Source organism: Natrix helvetica (genome assembly GCF_964273705.1).
Source record: "Natrix helvetica genome assembly, chromosome: 2".
In the NCBI taxonomy this organism is placed as follows: Eukaryota; Metazoa; Chordata; class Lepidosauria; order Squamata; family Natricidae; genus Natrix; species Natrix helvetica.
In genome coordinates this window covers 84,079,728-84,093,587 of record NC_138552.1, presented here as the reverse complement: position 1 = coordinate 84,093,587, position 13,860 = coordinate 84,079,728, and the positions used below count along the sequence as shown (strand labels likewise).

The 13,860-nt window shown below is 39.4% G+C and overlaps 1 protein-coding gene across 4 annotated transcripts in view; it reads right to left on the bottom strand.

Annotated features, from left to right (window-relative positions):
* Nucleotides 1–13,860, bottom strand: part of DENND4C (DENN domain containing 4C) — a 75,127-nt gene that overhangs the window by 41,463 nt on the left and 19,804 nt on the right. For all 4 annotated transcript variants that reach the window (XM_081944500.1, XM_081944498.1, XM_081944497.1 and 1 more), the window contains exons 2-8: nucleotides 8,399–8,720; nucleotides 5,988–6,240; nucleotides 4,857–4,926; nucleotides 3,526–3,695; nucleotides 1,945–2,186; nucleotides 1,740–1,806; nucleotides 486–544 (exon numbers count right to left, since the gene is read on the bottom strand). In XM_081944500.1, coding sequence (XP_081800626.1) covers nucleotides 486–544; nucleotides 1,740–1,806; nucleotides 1,945–2,186; nucleotides 3,526–3,695; nucleotides 4,857–4,926; nucleotides 5,988–6,240; nucleotides 8,399–8,703 — 1,166 coding nt within the window. In that variant the 5' untranslated portion in view covers nucleotides 8,704–8,720. The remainder of the gene's footprint in view (nucleotides 1–485; nucleotides 545–1,739; nucleotides 1,807–1,944; nucleotides 2,187–3,525; nucleotides 3,696–4,856; nucleotides 4,927–5,987; nucleotides 6,241–8,398; nucleotides 8,721–13,860) is intronic.

Sequence of the window (13,860 nt, the reverse complement as noted above, 5' to 3'; positions counted from 1 at the left end):
CAGTGTAAGGTTGAGATTGTCTTTGCAACGTTTCGGCAGGATCTCACCTGCCATCTTCAAGCGTGGGCTTAAAAGGTTCTTTAAGCCCACGCTTGAAGATGGCAGGTGAGATCCTGCCGAAACGTTGCAAAGACAATCTCAACCTTACACGGGAAAAGACCCGAATACAACAAAACCAACATACCTACACCCGTGAAAATCTACGAAAACATATATATATATATACGAAAACATATATATATATATATATATATATATATATATATATATATATATATATATATATATATATATATATATATATATATATATATATATATCCATTGCAAAAAACAATTTGTAAACATATGCAGGTAAAATCTATATAGCATGCATTAGCATCTTGCTCATTTGCTGCTAAACAAATTATGTTTATTGTTATGTAAACTGGCTCTTAATATTTTAATTCAGTTGCGTCTTTAAAATACTCCACTGACCATTATTACCTGAGTGGTAAAGGTGTACAGACTGGTTGAGATAATATTAATACATCATGGGCCGAAAGCTGTAAAAAAAAACAAATGTTAGTTATTTGGCAGTTTGAGAAAATCCACATAAGCAAATTAACTAATCAGGTATTAATTTATTAATTAATAACATTAGCCCCTGAACTATACTTTATCTACAACTATTTGCATAGGAAACAGACATGACTAGATAGGCACGGGCTACCAGCTGTGAAATTTGCATTTCTAGTCCTCTGGCACTTCACATATATAATTGTAAAAACTTTCACAGTATTTCTATAAGGCGGTTTAACATAACTGCTTCTCTACCATGAAGTGTCAGCAAGGGGTCGGGAAGAATAAGAACGAGAAACTCCAATAGGTTCGGCCTGCTCCATGCGGCTTGGGTACAAAATGAGGTTATCCCATTCTAACAATGGTTGTAGATGAAGAAGATCCTACCTCCACCCTGTTTACGTATTGGTTCCTTTCTTACTTAAGTTTTCTTTTTGTTAATTTTCAATGCTTTAATTTTTTAATGTTTTTAATATGCTAATTGTTATATGATTTTATGATTTTGTAAGCTGTCCAAAGTAGTTCACCACTGAGATAGGCAACATATGAATTTAATAAATACATAAGCTGCTGGCATTTTATAAATACAGAATTAACTTTATGCACCACTTTTGAGCTGCACTGTTTCAAACATGGATACTTATCTGAGAAATTGAAACAATACAACTTGTCAGTTCATATTTCTAATTCCAACGCTAGTCATTACGATATGGATGTTCCACAGAGAACTAAATAGTGAGATATTTTTAGGAATTGTTTGATCGGGTACATAGAAAACAAAGAAAGCTGGATTTGTTGCTCACTATATAAGGAAAGTAGTATAAAATTCTTCATGATCCCTCAAATGTATGACAAAGTGGAGCACGTAAAAGGAACATGGTGCCCATTTGCTTAGTGAACAGCATGAAAACTTATAGGAACAATACTCAGGAAATATGATGGTAGTAAGAGCCATGGTGGCACAGTGGTAAGAATGTAATATTGCAGGTTAATTCTGCCAACTGCTCAAGACTCGAGGTTGACTCAGCCTTCCATCCTTCCGAGATTGGTAAAATGGGGACCCAGATTGTTGGGGGCAATATGCTGACTCTGTAAACCCCTTAGAAAGCACTGTGTAAGGTATACGAGTCTAAGGGTTATCGATTAGTATTATTAAACTGTATCAAATTTTTAACTTACCTGCACAAGGATTCTTGGTCGTTGTGGTGAAGGAAAAGGTATGTTGTGCATAAAGTGAGATATGTGCCTGTAAAAAATTTTTAAAGCATCTATTACCTCAAGCATTTAAGATTTAAAATATTATGTCATCAAGAACAGCATCCAGTGAGACTTACATAAAACAACCATTGAAATGGGAAGATATTTTGAGGAATCTGTCACTTACTTCTCAATTGGAAGAGGATGCGGACCAGACACAGACAGCTTATAGATAAACATTAGAAATTTTCGGAAGGCATCAAAGAAAGGCCAGTGTGACAGAAGGCAGATACATTTGTTGTAATTGATAGGTTTGGAGGTAACTTTATTTCTCCCTACAGCTGTCAGAAGGCCAAGCTGCATGTGTTGCTTTTCATTTAATAAGTCTTGTGCATAAGGTTCATAAAACTGGATAGCTGCACCATATACCTAGAATAAAAACAGGAAGAAGTAGGAATGGCATTAACAGCTATAGAAATTGGATAAACTAACAACACATATTGAACTTGATCAACTAAAAAAATGAAAGAAAAAGAATATTTTCCCACTCTGAGTCCTCCACACAACCAGATATTTTCAAAAACGTCACACTAACAATATAAAGATAACCATGACATTTTTTTATATCATTAGTGGGTTATGCTTTGTGATAATATCTAGCTTCGTGAGAGATGGGAAGTTCATTAGCATCCAAGCATCTAGTAGGCTGTAACTCATTTGGGCTATAATTTAATTAATAATTAAATGGCACAGTTAAGCAGAATATTTAATCTTGATTCATGCACTTGAATATCTGTGTTAGAATCTTTGTTACCATCTTTAGAAGCAGCTGTGCTTCAACAGTTATGGTAAGATACAAAGAGAAGAAATGTTCCGATTATCTCCTCTAACTCCTGCACCATGAGGTTGAGATAAGATTTCAAGATTTTAGTGAAGGCTTTCAAATGTTTAAAAGTGACAATATTACAGACATCCACTAAGGATTATTTAACTACTTCATAAATTAAATATTTTTCTATCCAAAATTTTATTGGTAAAATAAAGGTATAAGCCACAAATAAGTAGCTTTTGCTTACTGAATGTTTTGTTCAGCAACTCTTTGAAGTTATGACAGTGCTGAAAAATTGACTTTATGATCGATGCCCACTTCACAAATTTCACAGTATCCCTCAGTCACATGATCTCCATTACACTTGTATTGTCTTCTGACTGACCTCTTTCTTCCAGACCCTTCCTTTTAGGATGGAGAGATTGGAGAAGAAGGGACTACAAGAGACTAAATAGGAATACACTGGGCTGTTTGTGTGGTGTGCTCAGGGCTGCTAGCATCACCGCATTGTGTGCCTGCTTACTCTCATGTAACCCCTTCCTCTCCAATGAGTGTAAATGCAAACATTAATTCCCTTCTTGCTAATTATCCCAGTGTTCATGTGAGCATTCCAGGGTGTGGCTAAGTGGAGAACAGGAAAATACAACTGTGGCCATAGGATATCCCACACAGCAACTTCTTCGCGTATAACAGAGCTGCTAGTTCCAGTTGTTGGCCGCTAAATGAGGACTAGCTGCAAACACAAAGGAGCTAACCCTTACGTTCATTTGTTGTGTTTTTAGGCTTGTCTTCCAAAATGCTTTAAGGTGTATCAAGATAGAGGGCATAGAGCCTGTGTGTGTGCGTTTCCAGTTTAAAAATACATATGGGATAAAGTAATATTTTTATTTAGAAATTTAATAATAAATGAAAGCAAATATTACATTTCTCAAAACATACTTTTTCTGCAGTTGAGCCAGTCAAAACAAATGTTGAGAATACAGGCAGCGGGTATTTTGTTTGAGGATCCCAGCATTCAATGGTAGCCCCCATTGGAAGACAGAAGAGAGGTACTGATTCAGACAAGGGGAATGACTCATAGTCATCTTCTGGATATCTGAATATTAAACCTTTGAAGCATAAAAATAAATAAATAAGTGTATTGTACACACATAACAGAATGTTGCTCCTCCTCTTCTGAATGCTGACTTTAAAAAATGCTAAAGAGTACACAAGCTAAATACCATATGGTATAAAATTAAATTTAAAAACACCTCCCCCTCAGCTTTCAGCAATTCATCCAAAAAACTTCTCTGAGTATCAAATGATTTGGGATTGAAGCCCAGTGAGGCATCTCCCCAAAGAACACATCCTCCACGTGCAAAGATATGGCTACTGGCAGATTTAATGTTTAAAACAATTTGAGTATATATCCCTATCAAATTGTTTAAGCCTTCTATTATTAAAAGGGTTCCAACCTAGTGATAACTTGTTCCACAGTTATCAAGGTAAGAAAGCTCTCATTCATGTTTTAGTGCACAGTTTGTATAATCCTGTCAACATGTTGAGTAAACGTAAGGCAACAATTCTTCAACATATGTCATTATCCTTAAATATATACAAACCTATCAATCTATTCACTTCAGATTTGGGGCATAATTCTGACCTACAGTTGGGATGAAAATGCCATTTTTAACCAAAAAAAAAAAGCAGTTTCCCTATTATTTCTTGAATTATTGACTATTCTCCTTCATTTCACAGCAATGACAGCAGAGCTGTCAAACTCCCGGCCCACATGCCAGATGCGTCATGCTCTGGCCACACCCGGTTTAGTGAAGGGGGGAAAAGTCCTGATACATCATGTGATGCCACCATGATGCCGTGAGTTTGACATTCCTGCTATACAACAAGAAATGTTCAACATAAGGAGATTTAATTTCCAACTAGTTTCTTTTATACATGTTTCATTTCAAATATTATATACAGAAAAGTGTTAGAATGATAAGGCTCTTCATCATGCAATTCATGATTGATAAAGATATACATGGAAGGATACAGCAAAGAGAATATAAACTGTTTTGAATTTTTTCATGACAACATAATATATTCAAAAACTATTGTTAAGGCTCCTCATCTAAGGATCACCTTAGATGAGTAATATAGATAATGAATGTTCTTTGATCAAGCAAATTCACTTCACCATTTAACAGGCAAGTTTAACGTACAATAAAATACCCTCTTAATATTAATCTCTTCTAATATATTGCAAGTTATAAAAATAAATACTTTACCAGCTTTATATGCAATTGCGTTAGAAGCTGGAACTGACTTCTTATAACAGAGGTATACACTGGAGCCCCACTGTAATGAACAAATAAGAAATATTTTCAATAACGCAGGAGTTATTTTATTTTTAAACCTTCTAATGCTAAAGGCAATAATCGTTTAAACGTATGGCTCTCAATACATAATCATATAATATTTGCAACAATAAACACAACCCAAATAAATCACAGAATTTTGATTTTGCTATTATTAGAAGTTGTATATTTATAGACTCCAAGACACAAGGCAAGTAAACTTGGTATTTGCTAATAATTCCCTCCTATATGGTAGTAAATGCTTTTCACAGAATGCTACAAAGGCATATATACTAATATAGGAAAGACAGTGCAGTGTTTTCTCTGGTTTCATTGCTAACCTATTTAGCTCTAATTTTTTACATTCCCATTTTAAATATGTGTACGCTGATTTAAAGCAAGCTTGGAGATCAAATGCAACATTCAGTTGGCCTGATTCATGTAGAACTCTAATGTGGATTTGGAAAGTCTTGACTAAATTATGGCCCACAATGAATAGATGTGGGCAGATAGGTAGTGTAGAGGAGGGTTAAAGTTAAGATAATGAAGAAACTAAGGTTCAAGTCTCCATTTGAACATGCAGTTCACTAGATGACTTGGGTTAGTCACTGTTTTTCAGCCCTACATTCCTAACAAGACTGTTGTGCTCATATAAATATCTCAAAAGCAGAATATAAATGCAGTAAGAATATATGTATGTGTATGAATTGTGAATACAGACAGACACACACACACACACACACACACACAAACAAATTTTCACTCAGTAATCCAATTCGTATATGTTACAAGCATACAGACCATCTTTTTTCTTTCATAAAGCAGCAGTCTTCCAAAGTTCAATACATACTTTTCCTCCCACCAAAAAAGTAATAGTTGCCTATCTCACAGATTTTGGCAACAATAGTTTAGGAACAAAAAAAAAGAATGCAAAGCTGTGGAAACTAAAGTGAAACAAACTGAGTTCTGACTTAAATTCACTTTTTACATTTTATTTTTTTAGCAGCACTAATCCATTCCACATTTTGAATAGCAACTTTTCAAATAATGTGTTATTCTCACCATGCCGCAATTTAAATTCTTATCAACTTTGCAGAAAGTGTGAGGTGGGGTTTCTCCTTTACTAGTTACAATAACACATATGTCGGTAACAGCCAAGGAGTTTTGAGCTCGCACTGGAAGAGCCCTCCGAAAGGTGATAAAGATTCGCTGGGAAGTGGCTGAGCTATTATTGACATTTGCACAGCGGCCATAGGGAGTAGCCTGGATCACCTCACAATCTTGCTTCACAACCTCCTTCCCTTCATATAAAACTCTGCAGATAAGAGGAAATAACACACATAGGAATATGATCATTCAATAAACTGCTCAGTTATTCTTCTTTCACACAAAATAGCCGGCCCCAAGACAAGGAACACTGGAATAATCCCATGTGCATATTAGACCAGCAGATAAGATGAACTTCACAAAACTTCCTGGTTAAAATATCTTAAAATTGAAGATGAAAGGCATATGATCCTTTTATTTAAAGCAAAGGAGTTGGATTAAACCAGGGATGAGCCAGGTTCAAAACTACCTCCATTTAGGAAAGCTTACTGTAAAACTCTAGACAAGTCATAATAGGTAGTTTTTGACTTAAACGGGTCGTTTAATGATGGCTTGAATTAACGATGACCTCAGAAAGGGTACAGTCTGTAAAGCACTTCTGACCATCACAAAATGTTTCAGATTCTGGATGCTTGGCAACCTGTTCACACTTATGACCAAATGCCAAGCTCTCCATGAACATGTGGTCACCATTTGCAATCTTCTCTGCCAGCTTCCCCAGGAAATCAGTGGGGAAGCTAGCAGGGAAGATTGCAAATAGCTGCTGCTGCATGCTGAGGTAACTCCCTCTCATCTCTGGGGATTGGCTGAAAGAGCTCTGTGCCAAAGGATTTCAGGTCTATGGAAGCCTGTACAGAGCGCTAAGATTGCGGTTGTTGAGTGAAACGGTCACACACCCTTAAAGACAGCTTTGTTTAACAATCAAGATTCCAGTTCCAATCGTGATTCTAAGTTGAGGAATACCTATCCTTCATAGCCCAACTTATCTCAAATGGTTGCTTTTATGAGAAAAAGAGAGCTTGTAAATGGAGGGCAGATTAGAAATCCAATAGTAAGCTAGATACAAGGTTTGGGACTGCAATTCCCAAATTCTCAGACCATGTTGGCTTAGGTATATGGGAACTGTCATCTCAAATCATCTGGAGGCTACAAAGTTGGGGAAGACTATTACAAAGTTTTATCAATTTTCCCACCTCTTTCCTATCTTTTAATGCTTTAGTATGTGCAACATCATCTTCATCTACTTTGCAATACTATGCTTATCAACATAAAAGAGTAGTAGCCCATTAAGTGTAAACCAATTAACACAACATGAGGATTTCCTACATTATTTCTTTTAAAGTGAACAATACTATAAAAAAAAGTCTCAAAATGTTTTTAGTAACATTTATCACAAAACAGCACATGTTTAGCAACAGTATTGTTCTATTTATCATGTGGTGGCACTGACAACAGTTGGGCACATAACACAGCCACTGGTGTACATATAGTAAATGTCCATGAATGTTTATATTCCTGTTAATATATTCAGATAAACAAGTACCTGTAAATTCATATTTTTAAAAAAATGATTTGCAATGACAAGCATGGATGAAGCCATCAATTCCATACAAAATCATATCTGATATTATCAGCTAGACTAGAACCAGTGGTTTCATAAAAACCTTTTGTTACAGTTTTGCAATTGTTGTATTGTTCTAGCATTCATGTTTCAAAATACTGTGGCTCAAAACTCTATGTAATGCTATACTGATGGTAGAAGCCACCCACAACTTATAAATAGATCACTATGTCACCATTTCCCACCTATATTAAGCTAAATACATTACTGTTATGTGACATATTTATTATCATGTGTATATAGGGCATATCCTTGTCCATATCTTCTATGCATGTATTTTTCCTACAATTAAACACTTTATATAGGTTGATATGCCAACTACTGTTCACAGCATCATATTAAAGTTCGGGGGTGGGGATGGGTTGGAAATCAACTATCATCTCTTGATAATTGCTTCTTTCTTGCCAAATTATTACAGATTGTAGGCTACCTAAAATTCAAAACTAAAGTCACCGGAATGTCCACATGAGAGTATTTTATGGACTTTGTGTATTATTGAGAGATGAACGACCAAATGAATATTAGGTATATCAGAAGTCATTTATAATATCAACATTCGAATTTGCTTCAATATAAGGACTCGAAATAAATTATACAGCACATAGATCATAAATAGATTTACAATATAAACTAAGTAACTAACTTAGTTTCTTACAAACTAAGAGACTGCTTGTAACCATTTTAACAGACCCTTTCTCCCTTCATCACAATATTGATGCCCACAAATATTTCAACGTCAACTCACCCAATGTCAGTAAGAGGTGGTTTGTCCCTGCTTCTCTTGTAGCAAAGAAAAAGCTCCGGACTTTTAAGACTTCCATAGTTCAAATTGGCCTGAAGTCCTGTAGGAGTTGCTTCTACACATGTATACCCCTCAGGAACAGTTTCGCCTGCTGACTTGATGATCACAGCAAGTTCAGTGATTGGAGCCTTTGGACCAAAAGACTTGGTTTCAGAGCGATTTCCCTCTTGATCTAGAAGTGCTGACGTATCGGTGAGACCTGCCACTACAAAGTAATCAACCACTCTTGGACCTTTATCTTCTCTCATTGTTATGCCTAGGATTCCTGTAAAAAAAAAAGTTAATTTCAATTATGTTATCAGGTTGGTAACATAATACAACCTGATAATGCATAATGAGCTAAAACATAGGTTATAATAATAATAATAATAATAATAATTTTATTTGATTAGCCGCACCCCTCTCCCGAAGGACTCGGGGCGGCGTACAATCAAGCAGATAAAAATACACATAAGACAAACATATATACAAAAACAGAGACATATACATATGTGCATGGAGGAGGATGGACTTAAGTGAAAGACAGTTAAAAAACACAATTTAAAATCCCCTAATAAAATTACCAAATTAAAAACCCATCAGGAGCGTTACTAAGTTATGGTCGAGCCAGGCCAGCTATTTGGAAAAGGTGGGTCTTGAGCTTGACACGGAAGGAGCGGAGGTCAGTAGTAGTCCTAATATCCGGGGGGAGGTCATTCCACAGGGCTGGGCCCGCCACAGAGAAGGCTCTGCTCCTAGGCGCCGCCCCATGGCACTGTCTGGTAGACGGCACCTGGAGAAGTCCCTCTCTGTGCGAGCGGATGGGTCGTAGGGATGTATGGGGCAGAATACGATCCCGCAGGTAACTAGGTCCTGAGCCATGGAGCGCTTTAAAGATCGTAATCAAAACCTTGAAACGCACTCGATAGACCACAGGGAGCCAGTGCAGCTCGCGCAGGAGAGGTGTCACATGGGAGTACTTGGTACTCCCCATAATCACCCGCGCGGCCGCATTCTGGACCAACTGCAGTCTCCGAGTGCATTTCAAGGGGAGCCCCATGTAGAGAGCGTTACAGTAGTCCAGGCAAGACGTCACCAGCGCATGGGTGACTGTGCGTAAGGCGTCCCGGTCCAATAGGGGGCGCAATTGGCGCACCAGGCGAACCTGGTGGAACGCCCCCCTGGCCACGGCTGTCACATGTTCATCCATGGACAGCCTGGCATCCAGGAGGACGCCCAAATTGCGCGCCCGCTCCACGGGGGCAAGTTGAATGCCCCCAATGGCCAGAGATGGAATTATCTGGTTGAACCGGGGGGCCGGAACCCACAGCCACTCCGTCTTGGAAGGGTTGAGCCTGAGTCGGTTGTCATCCATCCAGACCCGTACGGCTTCCACACACCGGGACATCACTTCGATGGCCTCGTTGGGGTGGTTCGGGGTGGAAATGTACAGCTGAGTATCATCAGCGTACAGATGATATCCCACCCCGAAACCACGGATGATCTCACCCAGCGGCTTCATGTATGTGTTGAACAGGAGCGGCGAGAGGACCGACCCCTGTGGCACCCCACAAGTAAGGGGGCTTAGGGTCGACCTCTGCCCCCCTGCCAACACACGTTGCGTCCGGCCGGAGAGGTAGGAGCCGAACCACCGCAAAACGGTGCCCCGGACCCCCAACCCCTCCAGTCGGTGCAACAGGATACCATGGTCGATGGTATCAAAAGCCGCCGAGAGGTCTAATAGGACCAGGATAGAGGAGCAACCCCTATCTCTGGCCCTCCAGAGATCGTCTACCAACGCGACCAAGGCCGTCTCAGTGCTGTACCCAGGGCGAAAGCCGGACTGGCGCGGGTCTAGATAATCATTCTCCTCCAGATGTCGTGGGAACTGAGAAGCCACCACACTCTCTACAACCTTCGCCAAAAAGGGAAGGTTGGAGACAGGACGATAATTGGCCAGCTCCGTAGGGTCCAGGGAAGGCTTCTTGAGCAAGGGTCTCACCACGGCCTCTTTCAAGGCGGCCGGGAGAGACCCCTCACCCAACGAAGCGTTCACTAGGCCCAGGAGCCAGTCGCGTGTAACCTCCCAGGAAGCCAGTACAAGCCAGGAGGGACACGGGTCCAGCAAACATGTGGTAGGTCGCAGTCGTCCACGCAATCTGTCCAAATCCTCGATGGCAACCAAGTCAAACTCCTCCCAAAAAGGTTTCTCAAGACTCGCCACTGGCGTCTCGACTGGGCCACTGAAGGGGACCCAATCCTTCCGGATTTGAGCGACTTATCAATGAAAGGTTTCCCATCACTACTCAAACATGCAAATTGACTTAGGTGTCCTTTGCCTTCAAAAGCTGTAACGGCTGGTAAAAGCCAGGTTTATTAAAAACACATACAAAAATTGATGAAAGTCGGGGCTATAAAAAGCTTAATAGGTTCCGAGTAGTAGTTGAAGTAATGCAGGAAGCATCATGCATACATCCAGCATCCAATCAAGAACCAGTCAGGTAATCCTTTTCTCCTTGAAGTAAGATTAAAATACAACAATGCACCTAACTGAAATAATGGATATACATTTCCAGTAACTATTAAAAATATTACAATGTCTCAGAGTTTCTTCAGAAGAAAGTTTACCATACTGTATAAGTCAATGAGCTCTTCTTTACTAATGCAATTCTTGTGCAAGTTAAAAAATTCGCCTTTGTGTATAATATAATCAAAACACATAGCAGTGAATAAGAAAAGCAAATTAAGTCCTACCAATTGTGATGCTGATTATTTATACACTAGAATATGTACAACAGTGATGGCTAACCTTTTTCAGATTGCGTGCAAAAAGTGGGGGGGAGCGCAGGGGGGTAGTGTGCAGGCATGCCCACGCCCATCATGCTATGCGCATGACCCCCCCCTCTCCTCTGCCCGCTTTTGGCCCATGATGGATCCATTTTTCACCCTCCCCAGGCACCAGAAGCTTTCTAGCAGCCTGGGGAGGGCAAAAACAGCCTCCCCCGCCCCCCAGAGGCCCTCCGGAGGTTTCAGGAGGCTTCTCTGAAGGCTCTGGAGGAGGAAAAACGGCCATACGGGCAACCCGGAAGTTCAGGAACGGTGCTTTCCGGGTTGCCCATATGGCCGTTTTTCGCCCTCCAGAGACTTCAGGTGGCTTCCCTGAAACCCCCTGAGTATGAAAAATGATCCAACATGCAAACCAGAAATCCGTTCCCAAACTTCCGGTTTGCATGTTGGATGGTTTTTCACTCTTCAGGGAAGCCTCAGGAGGGCAAAAAACGGCCAAAAAAGAAGGCCAAAGTCAATTAAAGCCAAGCTAAAATCACAAGATAAAGTTTTATGTAAACATTATGATGCAAGTCAGGGTGTAGACAATAGGTTGCAGTCACATGGCCACACCCACTTTGCCCCGCACTCCGCACCCCCACATTGCAGCCGGTCCTTTGCAGGCATTCAGCCTTGGCTGGCTCTCTAAATCTGAGGCATAGGAAGCTCAGCTTCATTCTTTAACCCCCTTGGGTATATATGCTTATTATCTGGAAAAAATAAGTTGCAATGGCAGACTGATTGAGAAGTTTTCCAGCAAGGCTAGGAAAATCTCTCCCATCCCCCTCGTCTCAATGTGCAGGTTGGCACGTTGCAAACTGCAAACTGACCAGGAACAAGTGTCCCTCAGCAAATCACCTGGGATGAGGGGGTGGGGGAGGACAGCCAGGAGACCAGTACTGGAGGAGCGTGGGCAGAGAGCCAACTGAGGATTAACACCTGTGGTGGGTTGGCTGTGGCGGGGGGGGGGGGGCAGGGTGAAGTGAAAGCAGCCATGTGGCTGTGCCCAATTGTCCCACTCTCTGGAAGTCAATAGTCTCCTTCGCTAAATAGAAAATTCAGAAAATTGAATAAATACTATACATACAGTCAGTTACCATTACTTTCTCTTAAGTTGATACACACACACACATTCACTCCACTACCTTCTCATTTAGGAAAATAGATATAAAAATGCCCCAGGTTTACCTAGGTACTTTACAGGTAGTCCTTGACTTACAAACATTCATTTAGTGAAAGTTTGAAATTAAGTCCCAAGTGACTTAAGTCCGTTTTTCATACTTATGACTAATGCAGCATCCCCGACCACGCAATTAAAATTCGGACTAACAAAAGCTTACCATCTGAGTCAGATTGGTTTTCAATGAATCATCACATTAACATCTTTAAGATGTCTCAGTAGAGTTATATAGTGCACAAATATAACTGCAAATGTGCATCTACTAGTGTCTGCATTTTTTTGTATTCTAGGCGAAGTCTGAAGTAATATAATGGATTTCTTGCCCCTGAAGATTTAGCATAATTAAGAACAAGTTTTTCTTTTCAACATTCCAAACCAGTCTAAACTACTTGACAGTTTACATGCAGTTCCTACATTACAACAGAATGAAAATTGCTCTTGTATTCTGTTTAAGAGAATCAAAATATGAAAGGCTGAAAAAAATGCCTCAGCAAGTCACAGCATGAGTACATTAACTTCATCCAGAATGACTCACTGCTAAAAAAGAAAAAGGAACAGGAAGTTTGGAAAGTTCATGGGTTTAAAAAAGGCTTCTGCATCATTTTTAATTTTTATAGATATTTTCAGTGTTGTACAAAATGTACAAATCCTTTTCATATGCCTACAGTCAATTTCTTAAAATCAAAAAATATGAGCTTTATCACTTTGTCATCATAAATCACCAAACATGCCTTTAAAATTATAATTGTAAAAAGAAACTAAACAGTTTAAAATTTGCTGAATAAAAAGTATGCTAACACTATTCTCATTTCACTCCTCAAAGTTGTCATATCTATGAAGTGTGAAGAGCATTTGTTTTCAAATGCAAGAAATTCATATTACGGTACATACTGCCAAAGAACAACAAAGCAAAACAAAACAGAATGAATAAACAATCATTGGATTTGGTTCCAAAATCCAATATTCAGAGTAAATGAATATGCAAACATAAGAATTGTCTTTAAAGCAAATACATATTTTTCTGTCATTCAACTGTTTTAAAGACTCACAAGTTTGCTACATTCATACTTCCATGTGCTCCAAAGCACCTTTTTAGAATCAGATTCATACCACAATGAAAATAGTGTGTGAACTTAACATTTTCAATCTACCGTATTTTTCGGAGTATAAGACACACCTTTTTCCCTCAAAAAAAAGGGTGAAAATCTGGGTGCGTTTTATACACAATGCAGCATTTTTTGTCCCCTGAAACACCACCTCTTTTGCAAAAATGGCCATGCATAGCCTTGAGAGGCTTCCAGAGTGTTTCTGGGGCTGGGGAGGGCAAAAATGAACGAAAAGGGCGTTGGTACTTACCTGATACACCGCTTCTCATAGTGGGAGAGGAGTATCCAGGATGGGTTGACCTTATCCTCTCTTG